The sequence below is a fragment of the Drosophila gunungcola genome, chromosome 3R (genome assembly GCF_025200985.1).
Source record: "Drosophila gunungcola strain Sukarami chromosome 3R, Dgunungcola_SK_2, whole genome shotgun sequence".
Taxonomy (NCBI): Eukaryota; Metazoa; Arthropoda; class Insecta; order Diptera; family Drosophilidae; genus Drosophila; species Drosophila gunungcola.
In genome coordinates this window covers 27,376,277-27,391,711 of record NC_069139.1, presented here as the reverse complement: position 1 = coordinate 27,391,711, position 15,435 = coordinate 27,376,277, and the positions used below count along the sequence as shown (strand labels likewise).

The 15,435-nt window shown below is 47.1% G+C and overlaps 5 protein-coding genes across 6 annotated transcripts; 2 read left to right on the top strand and 3 right to left on the bottom strand.

Annotated features, from left to right (window-relative positions):
• Window positions 1-341: 341 nt before the first annotated feature.
• LOC128257918 (eukaryotic translation initiation factor 2-alpha kinase) lies at window positions 342-6,196 on the bottom strand. Of its 2 annotated transcripts, none has more exons than XM_052989174.1 (4): window positions 5,650-6,196; window positions 3,499-4,234; window positions 2,273-3,439; window positions 342-2,181 (listed from the first exon to the last, which is right to left on the bottom strand). In XM_052989174.1, the coding sequence occupies exons 1-4, from the start codon at window positions 5,871-5,873 to the stop codon at window positions 808-810; spliced, it is 3,501 nt and encodes a 1,166-aa protein (XP_052845134.1). In that variant the 5' UTR covers window positions 5,874-6,196; the 3' UTR covers window positions 342-807. The 2 variants fall into 2 exon arrangements, with proteins under 2 accessions (XP_052845134.1, XP_052845145.1); XM_052989185.1 differs by lacking the exon at window positions 5,650-6,196 and adding an exon at window positions 5,138-5,401.
• Window positions 6,197-7,396: 1,200 nt separating this feature from the next.
• On the bottom strand, window positions 7,397-9,246 carry LOC128266533 (60S ribosomal protein L35a). The gene is made up of 5 exons (XM_053003118.1): window positions 9,167-9,246; window positions 9,077-9,105; window positions 8,236-8,464; window positions 7,566-7,793; window positions 7,397-7,501 (listed from the first exon to the last, which is right to left on the bottom strand). Exons 3-5 carry the CDS (start codon window positions 8,455-8,457, stop codon window positions 7,478-7,480), a joined length of 474 nt encoding a protein of 157 aa, XP_052859078.1. The 5' UTR covers window positions 8,458-8,464; window positions 9,077-9,105; window positions 9,167-9,246; the 3' UTR covers window positions 7,397-7,477.
• A 1,013-nt stretch (window positions 9,247-10,259) lies between these two features.
• LOC128264912 (polymerase delta-interacting protein 2) lies at window positions 10,260-12,062 on the top strand. Its single transcript, XM_053000633.1, has 4 exons — window positions 10,260-10,635; window positions 10,692-11,124; window positions 11,184-11,525; window positions 11,585-12,062. The coding sequence occupies exons 1-4, from the start codon at window positions 10,526-10,528 to the stop codon at window positions 11,936-11,938; spliced, it is 1,239 nt and encodes a 412-aa protein (XP_052856593.1). The 5' UTR covers window positions 10,260-10,525; the 3' UTR covers window positions 11,939-12,062.
• Window positions 11,946-13,171, bottom strand: LOC128264922 (39S ribosomal protein L44, mitochondrial). The gene is made up of 2 exons (XM_053000645.1): window positions 13,012-13,171; window positions 11,946-12,958 (listed from the first exon to the last, which is right to left on the bottom strand). Exons 1-2 carry the CDS (start codon window positions 13,076-13,078, stop codon window positions 12,060-12,062), a joined length of 966 nt encoding a protein of 321 aa, XP_052856605.1. The 5' UTR covers window positions 13,079-13,171; the 3' UTR covers window positions 11,946-12,059.
• Window positions 13,172-13,468: 297 nt separating this feature from the next.
• LOC128262558 (SWI/SNF-related matrix-associated actin-dependent regulator of chromatin subfamily B member 1) lies at window positions 13,469-15,342 on the top strand. Its single transcript, XM_052996887.1, has 2 exons — window positions 13,469-13,944; window positions 14,410-15,342. The coding sequence occupies exons 1-2, from the start codon at window positions 13,673-13,675 to the stop codon at window positions 15,248-15,250; spliced, it is 1,113 nt and encodes a 370-aa protein (XP_052852847.1). The 5' UTR covers window positions 13,469-13,672; the 3' UTR covers window positions 15,251-15,342.
• The last annotated feature ends 93 nt before the right edge of the window (window positions 15,343-15,435 follow it).

Sequence of the window (15,435 nt, the reverse complement as noted above, 5' to 3'; positions counted from 1 at the left end):
CTTGATATTTTTCTTAACGCTATTTGTTTTGGCATTGCTTATTAACGACAGAGTTTGTCTTGTGGAAGTACTACTGCATGCATGTAGACTTTTAATAAATAGAAAAAGATTTCTGGAAAAATTTTCAGTGATATGAAAACAGTTCAACTTTTACAACTGTCTATAGCCATTTCTATGTGAGCTTAAACTCACAATAATAAAATTATTTTGAAACGTTGTTTTCAGAAATGTGAACATATATAAGCAATTTCATCGGCCTTACCCATATGGTATTTGCTTCGAGGCAAGTCTAGCGATTAGTCACAACCATTATCTCTGTTCGCAATTAGAAAAAATTTCCATTTCTGTTTTTGAAATTTTTATTTTAGTTCTTATCGCCTACGACTAAAAACAAACTTTCCTATCGGTTGGGCTGCATAGGTAGAAACAAACTAAGACAAACAATTTAGTATCGTAGGTCATCAACTTAGTCTAACGACTGTTTTTGGAGTACATCTTTATATATATGTATGTATAAGTCCTAACATTAAGCCTTAAAAACAGAAGGACATTTTGTTGTTGGTAATTTGCGACACGCAAGGTTTTAAAAGGTGAACGTAATACAAACTTATCAAATCTAGAGTTACGCATTAAATGAATCTTCGCCTTGTCCGGGCCGAGGTCAGCGAATGAGGCATAGCCAGGTGAGGGACAACCGGTAGCGGTAGAGATGACTTACAAGCGAAATGACTGATGATGATAACTGATGACTGAACTTGGCGCCGACCAAACGGGTGTCCAAGCAAGTGGCATGTGTGGCCTGGTCTATCACTGATGCGGCTCGCTGGAGCTGCTGAAGGTGCGGCTGCGACTCAGGCGTCTGGCCCGCTCCGCCAGCACCGCCTGCTCGCTGCGTCCGTCCGACAGATGTGGTGGTAGTTGCAGGATGTCATGCAGCTGGCTTTTAAGCTGCTTCGTTTGCGGACGCTGCTCTGGCTGGGCGGAGAGCATCTGCTGGAGCAACTCGTACTGCTGCGGGTGATTGACGCCGAAATCCTTGGGGTACTGGCCGTCCCGAAGGCTACGCAGCGTCTTGATCCGCTCCATTTCGGTGCAGAAGTACACGTGCAGTTCGAAGAAGATCAGGCCCAGCGAGTAGATGTCCACCTTGTAGTCGTAGTGGTGGCCAAGAAGTTGCTCCGGCGACATATACAGGTGGGTTCCCACCTGCTGGGTGTGGCGCGCACAGGATGGCAGGCCGCTCTGGTCCCCGCACTTGGCCACCAGGTTGGGAATATCCGCCATGTCGGTAACCAGTCCGAAGTCTCCAATTTTAATCTGGCCATCCTGCGAAAAGAATATGTTGCTCGGTTTGAGGTCCCGATGAATCAGGCCCTTCAGATGCACGTAGTCCACGGCGTCCACAATCTGGTGGAAGATGTCAGCAATGTGGGCAGATCTGGCCTCCGAACGATTGTCCCTTAGCCAGTCGCGCAGACTCTCTTTGCGGCACAGCTGCATCTGGATGTAGAGATACACTTTGCTGGGCCTGGCCACGGTTCCGTTTTGCATCGTAGCACTCGGCGGCGTCGGATGGCTCCCGTTGTTGTTGTGGTTCTGTGCCAACGCCAGGGTGAGGGGCTTCCTTCGAACTTTATTATCATCATCCGCCCCTTCACTACCATCGCTCTTGGGGCGCACAGATTCGATTTGAAAGGAGTTGGACACCAACTGGTGCTGTGAGTAATTAATGTTCTTCAGGTCGAACGAGGCCGAATGGATGTCGATGGACACAGAGCTGCGATGGTGTCTCTTCTTGTCGTCCTGCACCTCTTCGTTCTCATCATCGTCGTCGTCTTCGTCATCATCATCATCGTCCTCTCCTGCCCTCAAAGCTGCCGACTGTGACTCGCTGCGGAACTCAATGAGCGAATCGTCCTCATCGTCGTCATACTCCTCCCTGATGTTCCGAAGTGATGAGTCGCCGTGTCCGTGAAAGTCATGGCTGCAGGCCGTGCTATTAGCTGCATCCGAGACCCAGGACAAGAGCTGCTGGTGGCGTTTCTCCTGCAACTGCTCCGCCAACGAGGGCATAGTACTTTCGTCCGGCGTCTCTATCTGAATAGAGGTGGACAGCTCGTGGGCGAGCAGCTTGCGATCCTCTTCTTCCTGCCAACCAGTTGGCGGAGTTTCGGTCCAGGACTGTTCGAGAAACAAGAATATTATAATCAGATAATCTTTATAAGAGAATAAAATGTATATAATAAAATATTAACCAAATTTAGGTACTTACGTGGAAGTAGCGTACGATGTTGTGGTGCTCGCAACTGGCCAATGTGCGAGCCTCGCGCAGGACTCGCTGCCTTGAAGATTCCTTATTGGGCAACGTAATGCGCTTAATGGCGTACCGATTCTCATCTAGCTTGTTCTTGGCCTCAAATACCACACCGAAGCCACCTCGACCGAGGCACTGCATCAGCTCGAAGTCCGACTGGAAGCGCGATGTGTAATGCTCGCCTGAGTGCGTTGTAGACTCCGAAATGGTGCGCTGGCTTACGCCGCCGGATGGGAAGCTGAAACGGTTTCCGGGACGCTGCATAGGCACCACGGGACCAAGGAGAGCCTGTGTGGATGCTTCGGTGGCCTCGATGGCCGTCTGTACTGGCACATGGCGTTCAATGACCAGATACTCTCGCTCCACTCGTTGGTTTCGCTGTCCCATGAAGATGTTAAGGATTACAGCCGAGGTGAATGCGATGACAACGATTTCCTTCCACCAGAACCACAGCGAGAGTATGACCACCTTCACGGGAGCATCGATGTCGTCCAGACTGAAGCCCAGGTCGCTGTTGATGCTATTGTTGGTAGAGCCAACCGTTCCCTCGGATGTGGCATTGCTGGGGGGCGTAGGTGCTTCGATCGCGGAGACGCCACCAGAAGAACTTTGTGTGCCGCACTCCGATGGACCCTCCAGATCTCCGGTGGTGAAGAAGTAAAAACCGTTGCCATTCACAAACTCCGAGGCATTCAATACGGACTGGGCTGCCACGGCGAAATTCTGGTCATCATACGGCACCAGTTCTCCTCCTTGGGAACCCGTTCCCTCACCAATTAACTCGGTCTCCTCTTCATTTTTTCGAAAGATGACCAACGAGTTACTACTGGCCGCTATAGGCTTCCATGGGATCCTGGGCATCAGGCTGGTGTCCCCCGTGAGCTGCTGATAGACCTTCGTCTGGTCCATAATCTCCTGGCGTAGACGGATGGACTCTTGGATATACAATTGTTTATCGTACATGCCCAAGTAGATTGACGGTGCGCTCTCTGGGTTAATGGGCAGCTCCCTGTCCTCCTGGTTTTGGTCCTGGTCCCACAGCCACTGAGCCGAGCTAAACAGATCAATAGGCTTCAGTTCGTCTGCGGCATCTGTGTTCCAGGCACTTACAATTGGGTGATCGAACTAGGAAAAATAAAACAGATAATGAAGAGTATAAATATAGTCCAATTCCTGCCACCCACCTTGTACTTCCATAGCATGGTCTGTGGATCACTCTTGCTAAAGGCGCATATAATGCCCTCGGGCACCACCACCTTAATGTCCACGTCCAGGACGGCCAGCTCCAGCTCATCGCGCGCCTGCAGCTGGCAGTCGGAAGGTCGAACCAGGTCCAGCTCATGCTGACCCACGCTAAAGTTCCACCGCTCCATCCCCGTGCGGGATTCCACAGCCCGGACCGTTTGCGTCTGGCGACGCACCACGATCACGTCGTCAAGGAGCGTATCATGGCCCACAACGTAGCCGTCCTCGTCCCTGAGCTGGTCGCTGTCCTCCTGCTGATCCTCCTCATCGGGCTCCCTGATGGTGTCATCAATGGCCAGTCCATCCTCCGTGGAGTTCACACAGCCGCTTAGAGAGCACTCATATAGTAATTGGCCTGTGCGAACGGAAACGCCGTAGGACCGAGTCTCCTTTCCCCCTGAAATCACCAGATCGTCGCTGAACTTGGCACTCGAGCTGAGCAGGTGCTCCGCCGTGATCGGAATGGGATCGATGGAGTCGCCGTCGAACTTGTAAATGCCGCCGCTCAGCGAGGGAATCATGCGCACGAACTGGCCATTGTTGGTCAGCTCTAGGCGGTGGATGCTGGACGAGATCAGTGGCCCGGGTCCAGTAGGTACGCTCCAGCGCAGTTTGCCGGACTTGGCGATGTCCAGGGCGCTCAGTCGGCCGTCCAGTGTGGTTATGTAAAGGAGTCTGCGAGGAATGTGAAAAACAGAATAAGTAATAGGTAAAGAGTTATGCCCTAATCAATAAGTGTGTTGCACAACCATCTATTCTGTTGAATTTATTTTAAAAACGGTGTACCATCATTTTTCCTAAACACAAAATGGATAGGTTTATCTGAACAATTTTTCAAAAAGTCATATTTGGCGAGACATTTTTTTGCAGCCAAATTATATTAATCACAACAAGCAACACTTTCCGATTTCGCAGCCAAAAAAAAAAAATAAGAATTCAAAAAACGTTTAAATTATTAAAAAAAAAAATTATTCAATTTTAACCCATGTGCGATTCATTTTTTCAGAATTGGTTGAGCTTACTTAAGCAGGTTAAAAGTGTAAATATAGTTTATTAAAAAGATTCGTCAACATGTTTTAAAATTATATTTGTTCTTAAAAAAATAATATAATATAAATTCTTCAAAACCGTACGCTTGCATTTTAGTTTCAGATACTTTTGTTGTGTTGTCCCTGAATTTTATCAGTGTCTGTGACGAATTTCGTCATTTGCTGCAAGGATAAAGGCAACCGGGTGAAAGGGTCATACTGGTCACACTCAGCTGACTTGTAATAGGGGGTGGGAGGGGGACAAACTCAGCTGTTTCCGCGCCAAAAAAAAAATCAAAATGCAACAAGTGTCATTTGGCCCCTCTTGATTTCCCCTATCGCCATCCCTGTCCCACCCACTGAAGAGCCGAAAATGGCGCCCTCCAAACGAGGGGATAAAGAAAACGGGGGAAGAATGGTGAAATTCGACAAACGCGAAGAAAGCAAAACAAGCAGCGAAACCCGTTACGATTGGCGTGCATAAATAAACATATCTCGACTGTCTCTCACAAACAAAAAAAAACAGTTAACAGTTTTGCAAATGACTCACCGCATGCTTGATAAGCGCGTCCACTGATTATGGGGGCTTTAAAGTTGGCTAAGGGTCCAACCAAGTGCGATCATACTACTAGATTTGTGGGGAACTTCGAGTTGAGGATAAGTGTTCAGTGGCTCCCTTTATTCCCTATTTAGGCTGGGTAAATAGGCACTTTTCGAATATTTTAGTGAAAATCTAACAGGGTATTTGACTCAATGGGATCATATTTGTCAGATCCGTCGGGAATTTCGAGTTAAGCACGAACTATATTCATAATACTAACACCGTTCTCTTCGAATTCGTAGTTTTAAACACTTTGCGAGTGGTTTAATCAAATGTTTACAGCGTATTGTTTTTAATATTTGCCTAGCTGCTGTTGCACTGCGTTATGGCGAATGTTCGAGAACATATAAAAAACCAGAATGCAAACAAAAGGGTCACACACATAACGCACTATGCTGCTTCTTCTTGTAACATTCAAAATATTTAAATTTCCCTCCCGATGTTTTGATCCAAGTACCTACCTCCGTCCAATCCGGCGTTCTTCCTGATCCACGCAGTGCGCGATTGCAGGGCGATTGGGTAATCCCGCCGTTTGGATATCCGAATCAGCGTTTAAATTCCCCGCTCTCACCTGGGCGGGATCTAGGGCCGCCAAGCCCGCCATGGTGAGCGCTATTAGCTGCAGGAGGCTCAGGTTCCGGCGACGCTGCCTGAAGATACCATCCAGGTCGTCCTGCATGCCCATCGTACGCGCATATACACGTAATCCTTTTCTAGGGCCGATCGGGGGCTCGCGGCACGGGAATGCAAGTCTTTAATTGGCTCGAACGGTGACGTGTTGACCCGACTTTTGGGGGTCGGTGGGTGGAACAGCGGCGGCAGTGGCTCCCGGCAAGGTCGGCGCACATCTCCGCATCACTCTGGTACGCGCCCGCAGCAATGAAATGCAATTCGACTATATAATTGCTCTAAAGTTTGCCAATTTCAGGTTGTTTTCCTACAGATCCGATTTGGCCGCAACACGCTGCTGATGTGCAGTGTGACCGCTTTTTGCGTGCAACTAAATAACAGTGATGACACCATATCTATCTTTATTTCGTCATTAATAAAAATACCAAAACAAAATACCGCTATGTCGGGTGGCTGTTTCAGGTACAGTGGACATTCGATATTTGTCGAAAATTAGATAAGTTAAAATTTAAAAGAAAAAAATAATATTCCGATTATTTCCATGGAAGCTATATCATATAGTTTAATCCGTTAATATAAAATATCAACCATCACTTGATAACGAAGAAATAAAAACTATATATAAAAAATGCAAAGTTTGCGTAGAAACGGACGGACGGACGGAAAGATAGCCATGGCTAGATCGACTCTCCTAGTAGTGCTGATCAAGAATATATATACTTTATAGGGTCGGAAATGTCTCCTTTACTGCGTTGCAAACTTCTGACTGAAATTATTGCAGAGGGTAAACAAGGGTTTAAAAAGTGAAAAATAAAGAGAAGTAACTTTTTTTTTAATATTCAGATTGCTTCCCTGTAATACGATATAGTCGTCCGATTTTATTCAAATTTTAACCGTAATTCTATTCAGATTGTTCCTATTGAAGCTATATGAAATGGAAGAAAACTTGTAATGCTTTACAACTAATAGGATAGTTTAGTAGAAACGGACGGAGATGGCTAAATCGACTCTCCTCGTGATGCCGATCAAGAATATATGTAAATACTTCATAGGGTCGAGAATGTCTCCTTTACTGCGTTGCAAACTTCTGCATGAGTAAAAAAAGATGAATTGTTTTCTGTGTGTAAAGGTCTTCCGGAACGATTCATCCAGGAATTAAGTTTCAGAAAATCGAAGTTTTTGAAGACCTGCAAGCCTATTCGAAAACACTAGATTTGCCTGGCGAAGACAACGAGAAAATGACTCTGTGGTATTCCCTTCCATCTCATTGAAGCCATAAATAAGCCACCTTTTTGGTTCGTCCCATTGGTCTTTGTACGAGAATTTTATAAATTAGTTTTAAATACTTCTATCTAAACTCAGAACTGGAAAGCTGAATATAAATTTTAAGTCTATGCATCGCATATAAAAAACTTAACCGATAATGCTCCTACATGTCGTTAGTGTATCCTTTAACAATTAATACGCCTTGTAACTAATCCCAGTCTTTTCAAGACTATAAATGATGAACGATTAAAATCTACCAACGTCCGTTTCCATATTCTTAAACCATTATTGTGAAACCAAGTTGGGTTGTAATTAATTTTAAATTGTTTCATTTAATGTAAAACGGATTTTTTTTTTACTCCTGCAGGTCAGTAACTTAAGTTGGGAATTAACTTAAATCCTTGATGGGTACAGCATCTGCAAAAATATAAGAAGCACGTTAAAAGGGTTACAAGTTAGGCCAAATAAAATATTAACTTACGATACGGATGCGGTGACCCATGGCATGACCAGGCAGATTCCTGTTGAAGCGGGCACGCACGGCGCCGGTGTTGCCGTGGATGCGGGTGACCTTGCCCCAGACGGCGCGGACACGGGTCTTGCGCTCGGGATGCTGTGGCACGCACTTCTTGGTCTCGGCCTTGTAGACATAGACGCAACGCTTGCCAACGTAGAAGGATCCGTGCTCCTTGCGGCGGGCGCCCTCAATCTGTAACAAAAAAAATATATTAATATATTGAAATATATTATTTATGACTAGCTAGACGTAAGTCTTTTGCTAACATATTCGGTACACTTTCCAATTAAGTATGACAAAACTTTTCACTTAAATGGGCAAAAAAAATCAATATCGCAAAAAAAACCAATTCTGAAGATATTTCATTTCTCAATTTCAAAGAGGGGCCTACTTCAAGCCTTGCACAAACATTTAACTAGCATTTTGTACACATGCTTAGTCTGTTGCCTTGGACAAAGCTGGAATAAATTCTAGTTTAATTTTCTCTATATAGCTGGCACTGAAAAGCACTGATTCTAATCCACGTTTTAAATGAAATTTGTATTGCTTTTGAATATTTGGTGAATTGAACCTATTAACATCAAAGAAACTCCCGAGACACTAAGGATTAGGCACTTGGCGGGCGAGTGCTTACCTTGAGGATGGCCTGGTTCTCGTGCTGGTTCCTCAGACCGCGCTTGTAGCCGGTGAAGACGGCCTTGGCGAAGAGGCGTCCGTGACGCTTGTACTTCTTGGCGGAAACCTTGGCCTCGGCGGCGGCAGGCTTCTCCGCCTTGGGGGCCTTGGCGGCCTTAGGAGCCTTCTGGGCCTTGGCGGCCTTGGGCGCAGCTGCGGACTTGGCTTGTGTGTCGGCCATGGCTTAGCTGTTTATGAGAAAGAATAGCGATTAATCAGAGGGCTAAGAAGTGTATGTGTAGGGGATGTGGGGCTTTGTTTTGTTGTTTTATTTTTAAGTATTTTAGTTTAGCCATTTTTTAACACTTCGTAAAATTTAGTTTTAATAAGAGCGGTTGCGTTTGCGATGTACTTTTAAATTAGCGGTGCACGTAAACATTCAAAAGGTGAATTTGAAAAAAAAAGGCGCCTAAATAGTTAACCGGATTGAAGCAAGATTCTACAACACCGACCGCACTAAAAACATTTTTTGTATTACTATTAAAAAGAGCGTTAAAGCTCAATTAACATGACTAGATGCGAACAAACGGATTTTCTAAAACTCTTGTTGTGCACATTGTGAACCGAGAGCGTTGTTTAATATGCCACTCCATATATTGCCGACGCGCATTTCTGTCACTATCTTGAAGCATAGTCCTCAGTTAATAGATCGTCCTGAAGGAGCCACACAGACAAAAACAATCACAAATTAATTCCGCCAGCCAATTTTGCGCACGTGGGCTGAACCATTACAGGTTAATCGGAATAATTGCCGGATTCCGAATGCAATGCCTTGTTTTTCTTTCACTGCGGAAACCCACCTTGTTGTTTGATGAATGTATCAACACCGCTAAAATTAAAAATTATATATTATTAAAAGGAAAAACGTTGAGAAAATATATTTCACTTACTTTGCCGGAAACGAGAAGAAAAGAAGGAAATAGTGTGGCTGCCGCCAGACGCTACAAAAACGCGTTCTGTTAAAAATATTTGTGTGCTGTTATTGAACAGCGTGCTGTTAGAGGTGAAATAAAATAAAATGGTTGGCAACGCGATAAATTGTCTTATTTCAATGAAATTGGCAACTTCTTTTTTCAAAAGTCTTTGGAAAGTTTGAAAACTTCGTTTTTATGCTTTTTTAAAATAACAAATACTTTGGAGACTAACACATAAAAATGAGTTGGCTTGAACGACTGCAATGACGTTAATTCGCCAGGCGGCGTTTCTGCAACAGAGACCAAATTGTACAACAACGCCTATTTCGGGGAAAAGTCGCTTCTGATACTATTTTTAGTAGGGCGGTCAAAGTACAACACCAACTCTTAATTGTTAAATCATGATCGAATTGGAAACTTCCTCTCCATGCGACTCCTTAAAAACATAGATCGAGTTTTTGGAATACCCCAGGCAAACACGACATTTTGACGACTTCATTGCTGTAATTTTTTTTTTTTAATTGGCAAAGTTTTAATTTATAAATTAAAATTACTTTCTTATGGTCGTATTAGTTGGTAAATAAAGGGTGGCGATCTGTTGATTCAATTTTTCGATTCTTTATCTGAGATGTAAAAGTATATCGATAGAAATATTTTAAATAAGGAAGCACTTACACTGCACTCGATTTGCGGAGTTATTTCTTGGAGTCAACTTTGATTTCCACTAAATACGAACTGTGAATTGTGTTTCCTTTTTCCTTTTCAAGGGCCACAAAATAGGGTTCAAAAACTGTTTGCCCTGAAAAAGCCTAATATACAGACCGGATGGTGGATGTAGATCTCAATTATAGGAAACTAAACGAAACTGTGAAAACTAAGTAATACATGGTATGGGCAAAAAAATTTACACCACTGTAAATTTGTATAATTTCAAGGCTAAAAATACTTTTAAGCTTAATGAACTAAATTAAATACACTAAACATTTTCACCTATAGTGTGAAGGGCGCTTTTATTTCAAATGAAAATAAACCGATTTTCTAGTACCATTTTCTCTGTGGAAATTTAATCGGCAGTCGAATATAGTTATCGACTACTCGGCGCAATCGCGTACGGTTTTTTTTCAGTGTCGAAAACAATATCAAAATTTTCATAACAATGTTAAGATTTTAGAGACTACTACAAAATTGTGAAACACATGTACAGCGCTGAGCCGAAGCAAACGTGAGAACCGATCGCCAGAAAAAGCCGCAGAGCGTTGCATAAATAGCGCAGCTCCCCCGCCGAAATCGAAGAGGTGCTCCCCACGATTCCGAGCGAACTTTGGATGCGCCGCGATGGGCTTGCTGGTGCAAGTGTTCAAGTGGGATCAACGATGGCGCCTGCTGCACCGGGTGGACATTGTGCTGCGGCGGGGCATCAAGAAGCAGGCAGTGTACCCGACCAAGTGAGCCCAGGTCCTGCATCCTCCTGAACATTGCATAACACACTTTATTATTGCAGACTCGCTGAGGTGGGCCGCCTGGTGGAGGCCCGTGACGACCGGTACGAGACTGGCCAGCTCTTCCTCCACCGCATCTTCGGCTACCGCGGCGTCATCCTCTTCCCCTGGACGGCCCGCGTCTACGACCGGGATCTGCACAATCCGAGCAAGATTAGCGCCAGTACAACGACGACAGCCAGTCCGACCCAGCAGCACCGTACCAAAGAGACTTCGCTCCGGGTGAAGGCCAACACCTCCTCTCCGCCGACGGCCACTACAGCCCCGGCCGGCGATACCCCCACATCGGCCGCCTACCAATCGGATGCGCCCGGCGATGCGGAGAGCACGACCAATGTGGGCACCACCACCACGCAGGTGGATCCCAAGGAGGTCAAGGGCAAGGTTCAGACCTTCTACCAGGTGCTCATCGACACCCGGGACTGTCCACATATTGTAAGTAGGGCATTGCCTCGCTTTGTTTAGTTAGTCAGTGGGTTTTTCTGGCCTTTCAGCGCGCCCAAACGGAGGCAGTCACCTTTCTTGGCAACCAGGACTCCAACCGCAGCTTGTACGCCATCCCCGGGCTGGACTACGTGGCCCACGAGGACATCATGCCCTACAGCTCCAGCGAGAAGAGTCCGCTGCAGCACGAGCTGTTCGATAAGTTCCTCACGCACGCTCCGGAGGCGGACCCGCCGTTTGTGGGCCAAGACACTCTGAAGGCGTGGCAGGAGAAGAACCATCCTTGGCTGGACATGAGCGATGTGCACAAGGAGACCACGGAGAACGTGCGGATTACGGTGATCCCCTTCTACATGGGCTGCCGCGAGACGCCAGCAAGCTCGGTATACTGGGTGCGTAAAGAAGCCATATAATTTTAGTTGAACCTTAAACTAATGAACACCTATTCTAGTGGCGCTACTGCATCCGGCTGGAAAACCTTGGCGAGCTGAGCGTACAGCTGCGCGAGCGCCACTGGCGCATCTTCTCGCTGTCCGGAACCTTGGAGACGGTGCGCGGCAGGGGAGTGGTGGGCCAGGAGCCCATCCTAAGCCCCCGGCTGCCCGCCTTCCAGTACAGCAGCCATGTGAGCCTTCAGGCACCCAGCGGCCATATGTGGGGCACTTTCCGGCTAGAGCGCGAGGATGGATATTCCTTTGATTGCAAAATTCCGCCCTTTTCGCTGGAGAGCAAGCCGGACGACCTGGGGCCGCCCACACCGGCCACGCCCAGCACCCACGATAAGAAGCGCGACGATAGCGACTAAGAGGCAGTTGTTGACCCGTAGTTAAATGATTTTAAAACGCAACCTTCTCTGACAATTCATGCGTACATGTGTTTAGTGCAAATTACAATAATCAACCAGGACACAGACCCTGTTCCGTTTCTCAGCCCAGTCGCACGTTCTTGGTTTCTAGCTGTATGGAGAAGTCGAAGGGTCGTCGGTTGTCGTGGGTGTCGAAAATGCTCTGAAGGGCGTCGATGGCGGCTGTTTCTGTCGCCGTCTTAAGATCCTCGCCGAATCCTTTACCCAGCAGCTGCCGGTTGGCGTAGATGCCCACCTGGTAGGCGGCCAGGACCGTGTTCCTGCCGCAATCTCCAAGCAGGCGTGGCTCTGCATCGCCCAGCTTTCTCTCCTGGCAGATCTTCTCGAGCAGTTGCAGGGGTTCCTGGGGTGTCCACACATCCAGCAGGTCCTTTTGGTTCAGTTGGGTGCAAATGAAGTCGCGAACAAAGAGGAAAGCTCTTTCAACGCCTCTAGAGTCTGCAAGGGCGCCGATCACGGCTTGCAGGGATTGGGCCAGGCTCTCGGCAGAGGGCGGGTACTCCGTGGAGTGGATTAGATCCTTGGTTCCCAGATGGGAGGATACGTGGGCCAGGGTCTCCGTGCTGAGCAGATAGCTGGCAATCGCCTGCAGACCTTCCTTAGGTACCTTTGGCAGCTGATGCAGCAGGAAGGCCTCCACGTAAGCGCGCGCAATGTGCTGACCCTTCTCGACTAGATCGCTGTTGTCGAGCATCTGTAGGTCCGCCTCCTCAATGCCCAGCCTCCGACGCCGCTCCTCCTCGCGCCGGGCGAAGGATTTCTCTGTGAAGGCCCGCTGCAGTTGGGATAGTTCGAAAGATTCGCCCAACCGCTTGCCAAACGCGAACAGCTCTGACCGCTGGTTCCACTCCACAAAGCCAGAACGCGGCTCCGGTTGTTGGGGTCCCAGTTTCTTCTGCCGGTGGGCGAGCTCACGTAACGTCGGCGAAACCCAACGTTTAATCTGCCGCCGTGTTTGCACTGCCGAAAAACGCCATTTATTGACTGGGATTGCTTGATGTCAGATTACATACCTGTGGTTGCACCTTCCAGGAGCTTGGCACGCGCTAGGAGACCAGCGGCACTGCGTAAAAAGGACATATTTAGAGCGATCTTAAAAATAATTAACGAATGTTTCAACAGCGCATGGGAATCAGTGTTGAAAAGCGACGGCGGGTCTAGTGGCAGTGATGGACGCCCAACTATTTTTGTTTGCTAAAATTATCTATGGGTTTGAATAACTTTTCTGGCTTTGCCGGTTCGGTGCGGGGAGGTCAAATGAATCATCTTTAAGAGCAGGATGTGCTTTAAAATTAAATATCCTTTTATAACTTTTAATGTATTTTGACTTATACAAAAAAATTTATTTAACTTGTTATATTAGGCGACATTGCCAGAGCTAATATATTTTTTAAGAAGAATAAAGAATAATAATTTGATAAAACTATATGTTAAGCACGAACAGTCTTAAATTGTTTTCCACATTAATAACACATTTAGCTTTTTTGTAGCCAACCGGCAGCATCACTGAATTGCGTCGGTGGCTCTCGCGCGTTTTCCAACACTTTCGCGGTAGACGCCATGTCCATGTCTGTGTTTGTGTATGCGGCAGGAAAAATTTAGTTGCAAAATATTAACAAGAAGTCCTGCAGAGAATCCGTGAATTAAAAACCCAAGAGAGCTGACGGACCCAACATGGCGCTGCAGACGTACGGGGACAAGCCGGTGGCTTTCCAGCTGGAGGAGGGCGGCGAGTACTACTACGTGGGCTCCGAAGTGGGCAACTACATGCGCCACTTCCGCGGCATTCTGTATAAAAAGTACCCGGGCATGACCCGCATAGTCCTTTCCAACGAGGAGCGCAAGCGGCTGGCCGAGTCCGGTCTCAGCTCCCACATCCTGGCCAGTTCCGTCTCGCTGCTCCGCGCGGTGGAGGTGGACGACATAATGGCCGGCAACGATGAAAAGTGAGTGGGGAGTGTGGGTCAGAACAGTATCTTTGAGGTATATGTCAGATTATAATTTAAAAGATTCACTGGGAACGGTTAGCGATAATTTAGAATACTTCCAAAAACAACCGATTGGAATATGTTATACTTGTAGAACAGTTAAAACGTGGTTAATTACCTGTTCTGAATTGTACCTTACCTTATAGCATCTAGGTTACTGAAGAGTCGCTTTCTGTTTTTTTCCAAAAGTGAATAGCTTAGGGCAGGGAATTGGTTTTTTTTTAGCTGCCATAAGTGAACGGGTTCAGGAAACTGTCAAAGTGACAGTGATCCGATACTATGTCTTTTCTGTATTGACCTACCATCAATCAGCATAAATGTTTTGTATGTTTGACAGAGAAGCAGCTTACTTGGACAGGGTTCAATCATTTTAGCTACCAGCTTAAAAGTTTCACTTAATTTAAATATGAAATTGCGTCCCAGGTACCGTGCCGTCTCCGTGAACACCTCCGATACGCCAGTGCCGCGTGAGAGCAAGTCCAAGAAGCAGCCGCAGTATGTGCCCACCATGCCCAACTCTAGCCACTTGGACGCAGTGCCGCAGGCCACGCCCATTAACCGCAACCGAGTGCACACGAAGAAGGTTCGCACATTTCCCATGTGTTTCGATGACACAGACCCCACTGCCAGCCTGGAAAATGCGGCGCAGAAGGAGTGCCTGGTGCCCATTCGACTTGACATGGAGTTGGAGGGACAGAAACTGCGCGACACCTTCACGTGGAACAAGAACGAGAGCATGATCACGCCGGAGCAGTTTGCGGAGGTGCTCTGCGACGACCTGGACCTAAATCCCCTGCCTTTTGTGCCGGCCATCGCGCAGGCTATCCGGCAGCAGATAGAGGCCTTCCCGAACGATCCCCCCATCCTCGAGGAGAGCTGCGACCAGCGGGTGATCGTTAAGCTGAACATTCACGTGGGCAACACCTCGCTCGTCGACCAGGTCGAGTGGGACATGTCCGAGAAGAACAACAATCCGGAGGAGTTTGCCATAAAGCTCTGTGCGGAACTGGGATTGGGTGGAGAGTTTGTCACGGCCATCGCCTACAGCATTCGGGGCCAGTTATCCTGGCACTGTCGCACGTATGCCTTCAGCGAGGCACCGCTGTCAACAATTGACGTGCCCTTCCGGAATCCCAGCGACGCCGACGCGTGGGCCCCATTCCTTGAGACGCTTACCGACGCAGAGATGGAGAAGAAGATCCGCGACCAGGACCGAAACACGCGACGAATGCGGCGACTGGCCAACACCACAACTGGCTGGTGATCTTCCGGCGATCCAGCAATATGTCACTAAAGTAATCCTCCTAATAAGTACCATTATTCATCTCAAATACACGTGTGTCTGTCGATTTTAAATACCTGTGTGCTTCTATGCATACCAAAAAATATCTTGCTCTTGGCCTTGGGTTTATAGTTTTTCCTTGAGTGATCTCTTTTATCAATTAATCC

Coding starts and splice junctions, on each gene's coding strand:
- LOC128264912 (XM_053000633.1), top strand. CDS start 10,526: ATGGGCTTGCTGGTGCAAGTGTTCAAGTGGGATCAACGATGGCGCCTG. Junction 10,636..10,691: donor CAGGCAGTGTACCCGACCAA/GTGAGCCCAGGT, acceptor TTATTATTGCAG/ACTCGCTGAGGTGGGCCGCC. Junction 11,526..11,584: donor CAGCAAGCTCGGTATACTGG/GTGCGTAAAGAA, acceptor CACCTATTCTAG/TGGCGCTACTGCATCCGGCT.
- LOC128262558 (XM_052996887.1), top strand. CDS start 13,673: ATGGCGCTGCAGACGTACGGGGACAAGCCGGTGGCTTTCCAGCTGGAG. Junction 13,945..14,409: donor ATGGCCGGCAACGATGAAAA/GTGAGTGGGGAG, acceptor ATTGCGTCCCAG/GTACCGTGCCGTCTCCGTGA.
- LOC128257918 (XM_052989174.1), bottom strand. CDS start 5,873: ATGGGCATGCAGGACGACCTGGATGGTATCTTCAGGCAGCGTCGCCGG. Junction 4,235..5,649: donor GAACGCCGGATTGGACGGAG/GTAGGTACTTGG, acceptor CATTCCTCGCAG/ACTCCTTTACATAACCACAC. Junction 3,440..3,498: donor CCATGCTATGGAAGTACAAG/GTGGGTGGCAGG, acceptor TATTTTTCCTAG/TTCGATCACCCAATTGTAAG.
- LOC128266533 (XM_053003118.1), bottom strand. CDS start 8,457: ATGGCCGACACACAAGCCAAGTCCGCAGCTGCGCCCAAGGCCGCCAAG. Junction 7,794..8,235: donor AGAACCAGGCCATCCTCAAG/GTAAGCACTCGC, acceptor TTTTTGTTACAG/ATTGAGGGCGCCCGCCGCAA. Junction 7,502..7,565: donor TGGGTCACCGCATCCGTATC/GTAAGTTAATAT, acceptor ATATTTTTGCAG/ATGCTGTACCCATCAAGGAT.
- LOC128264922 (XM_053000645.1), bottom strand. CDS start 13,078: ATGTCCTTTTTACGCAGTGCCGCTGGTCTCCTAGCGCGTGCCAAGCTC. Junction 12,959..13,011: donor CCTGGAAGGTGCAACCACAG/GTATGTAATCTG, acceptor GTTTTTCGGCAG/TGCAAACACGGCGGCAGATT.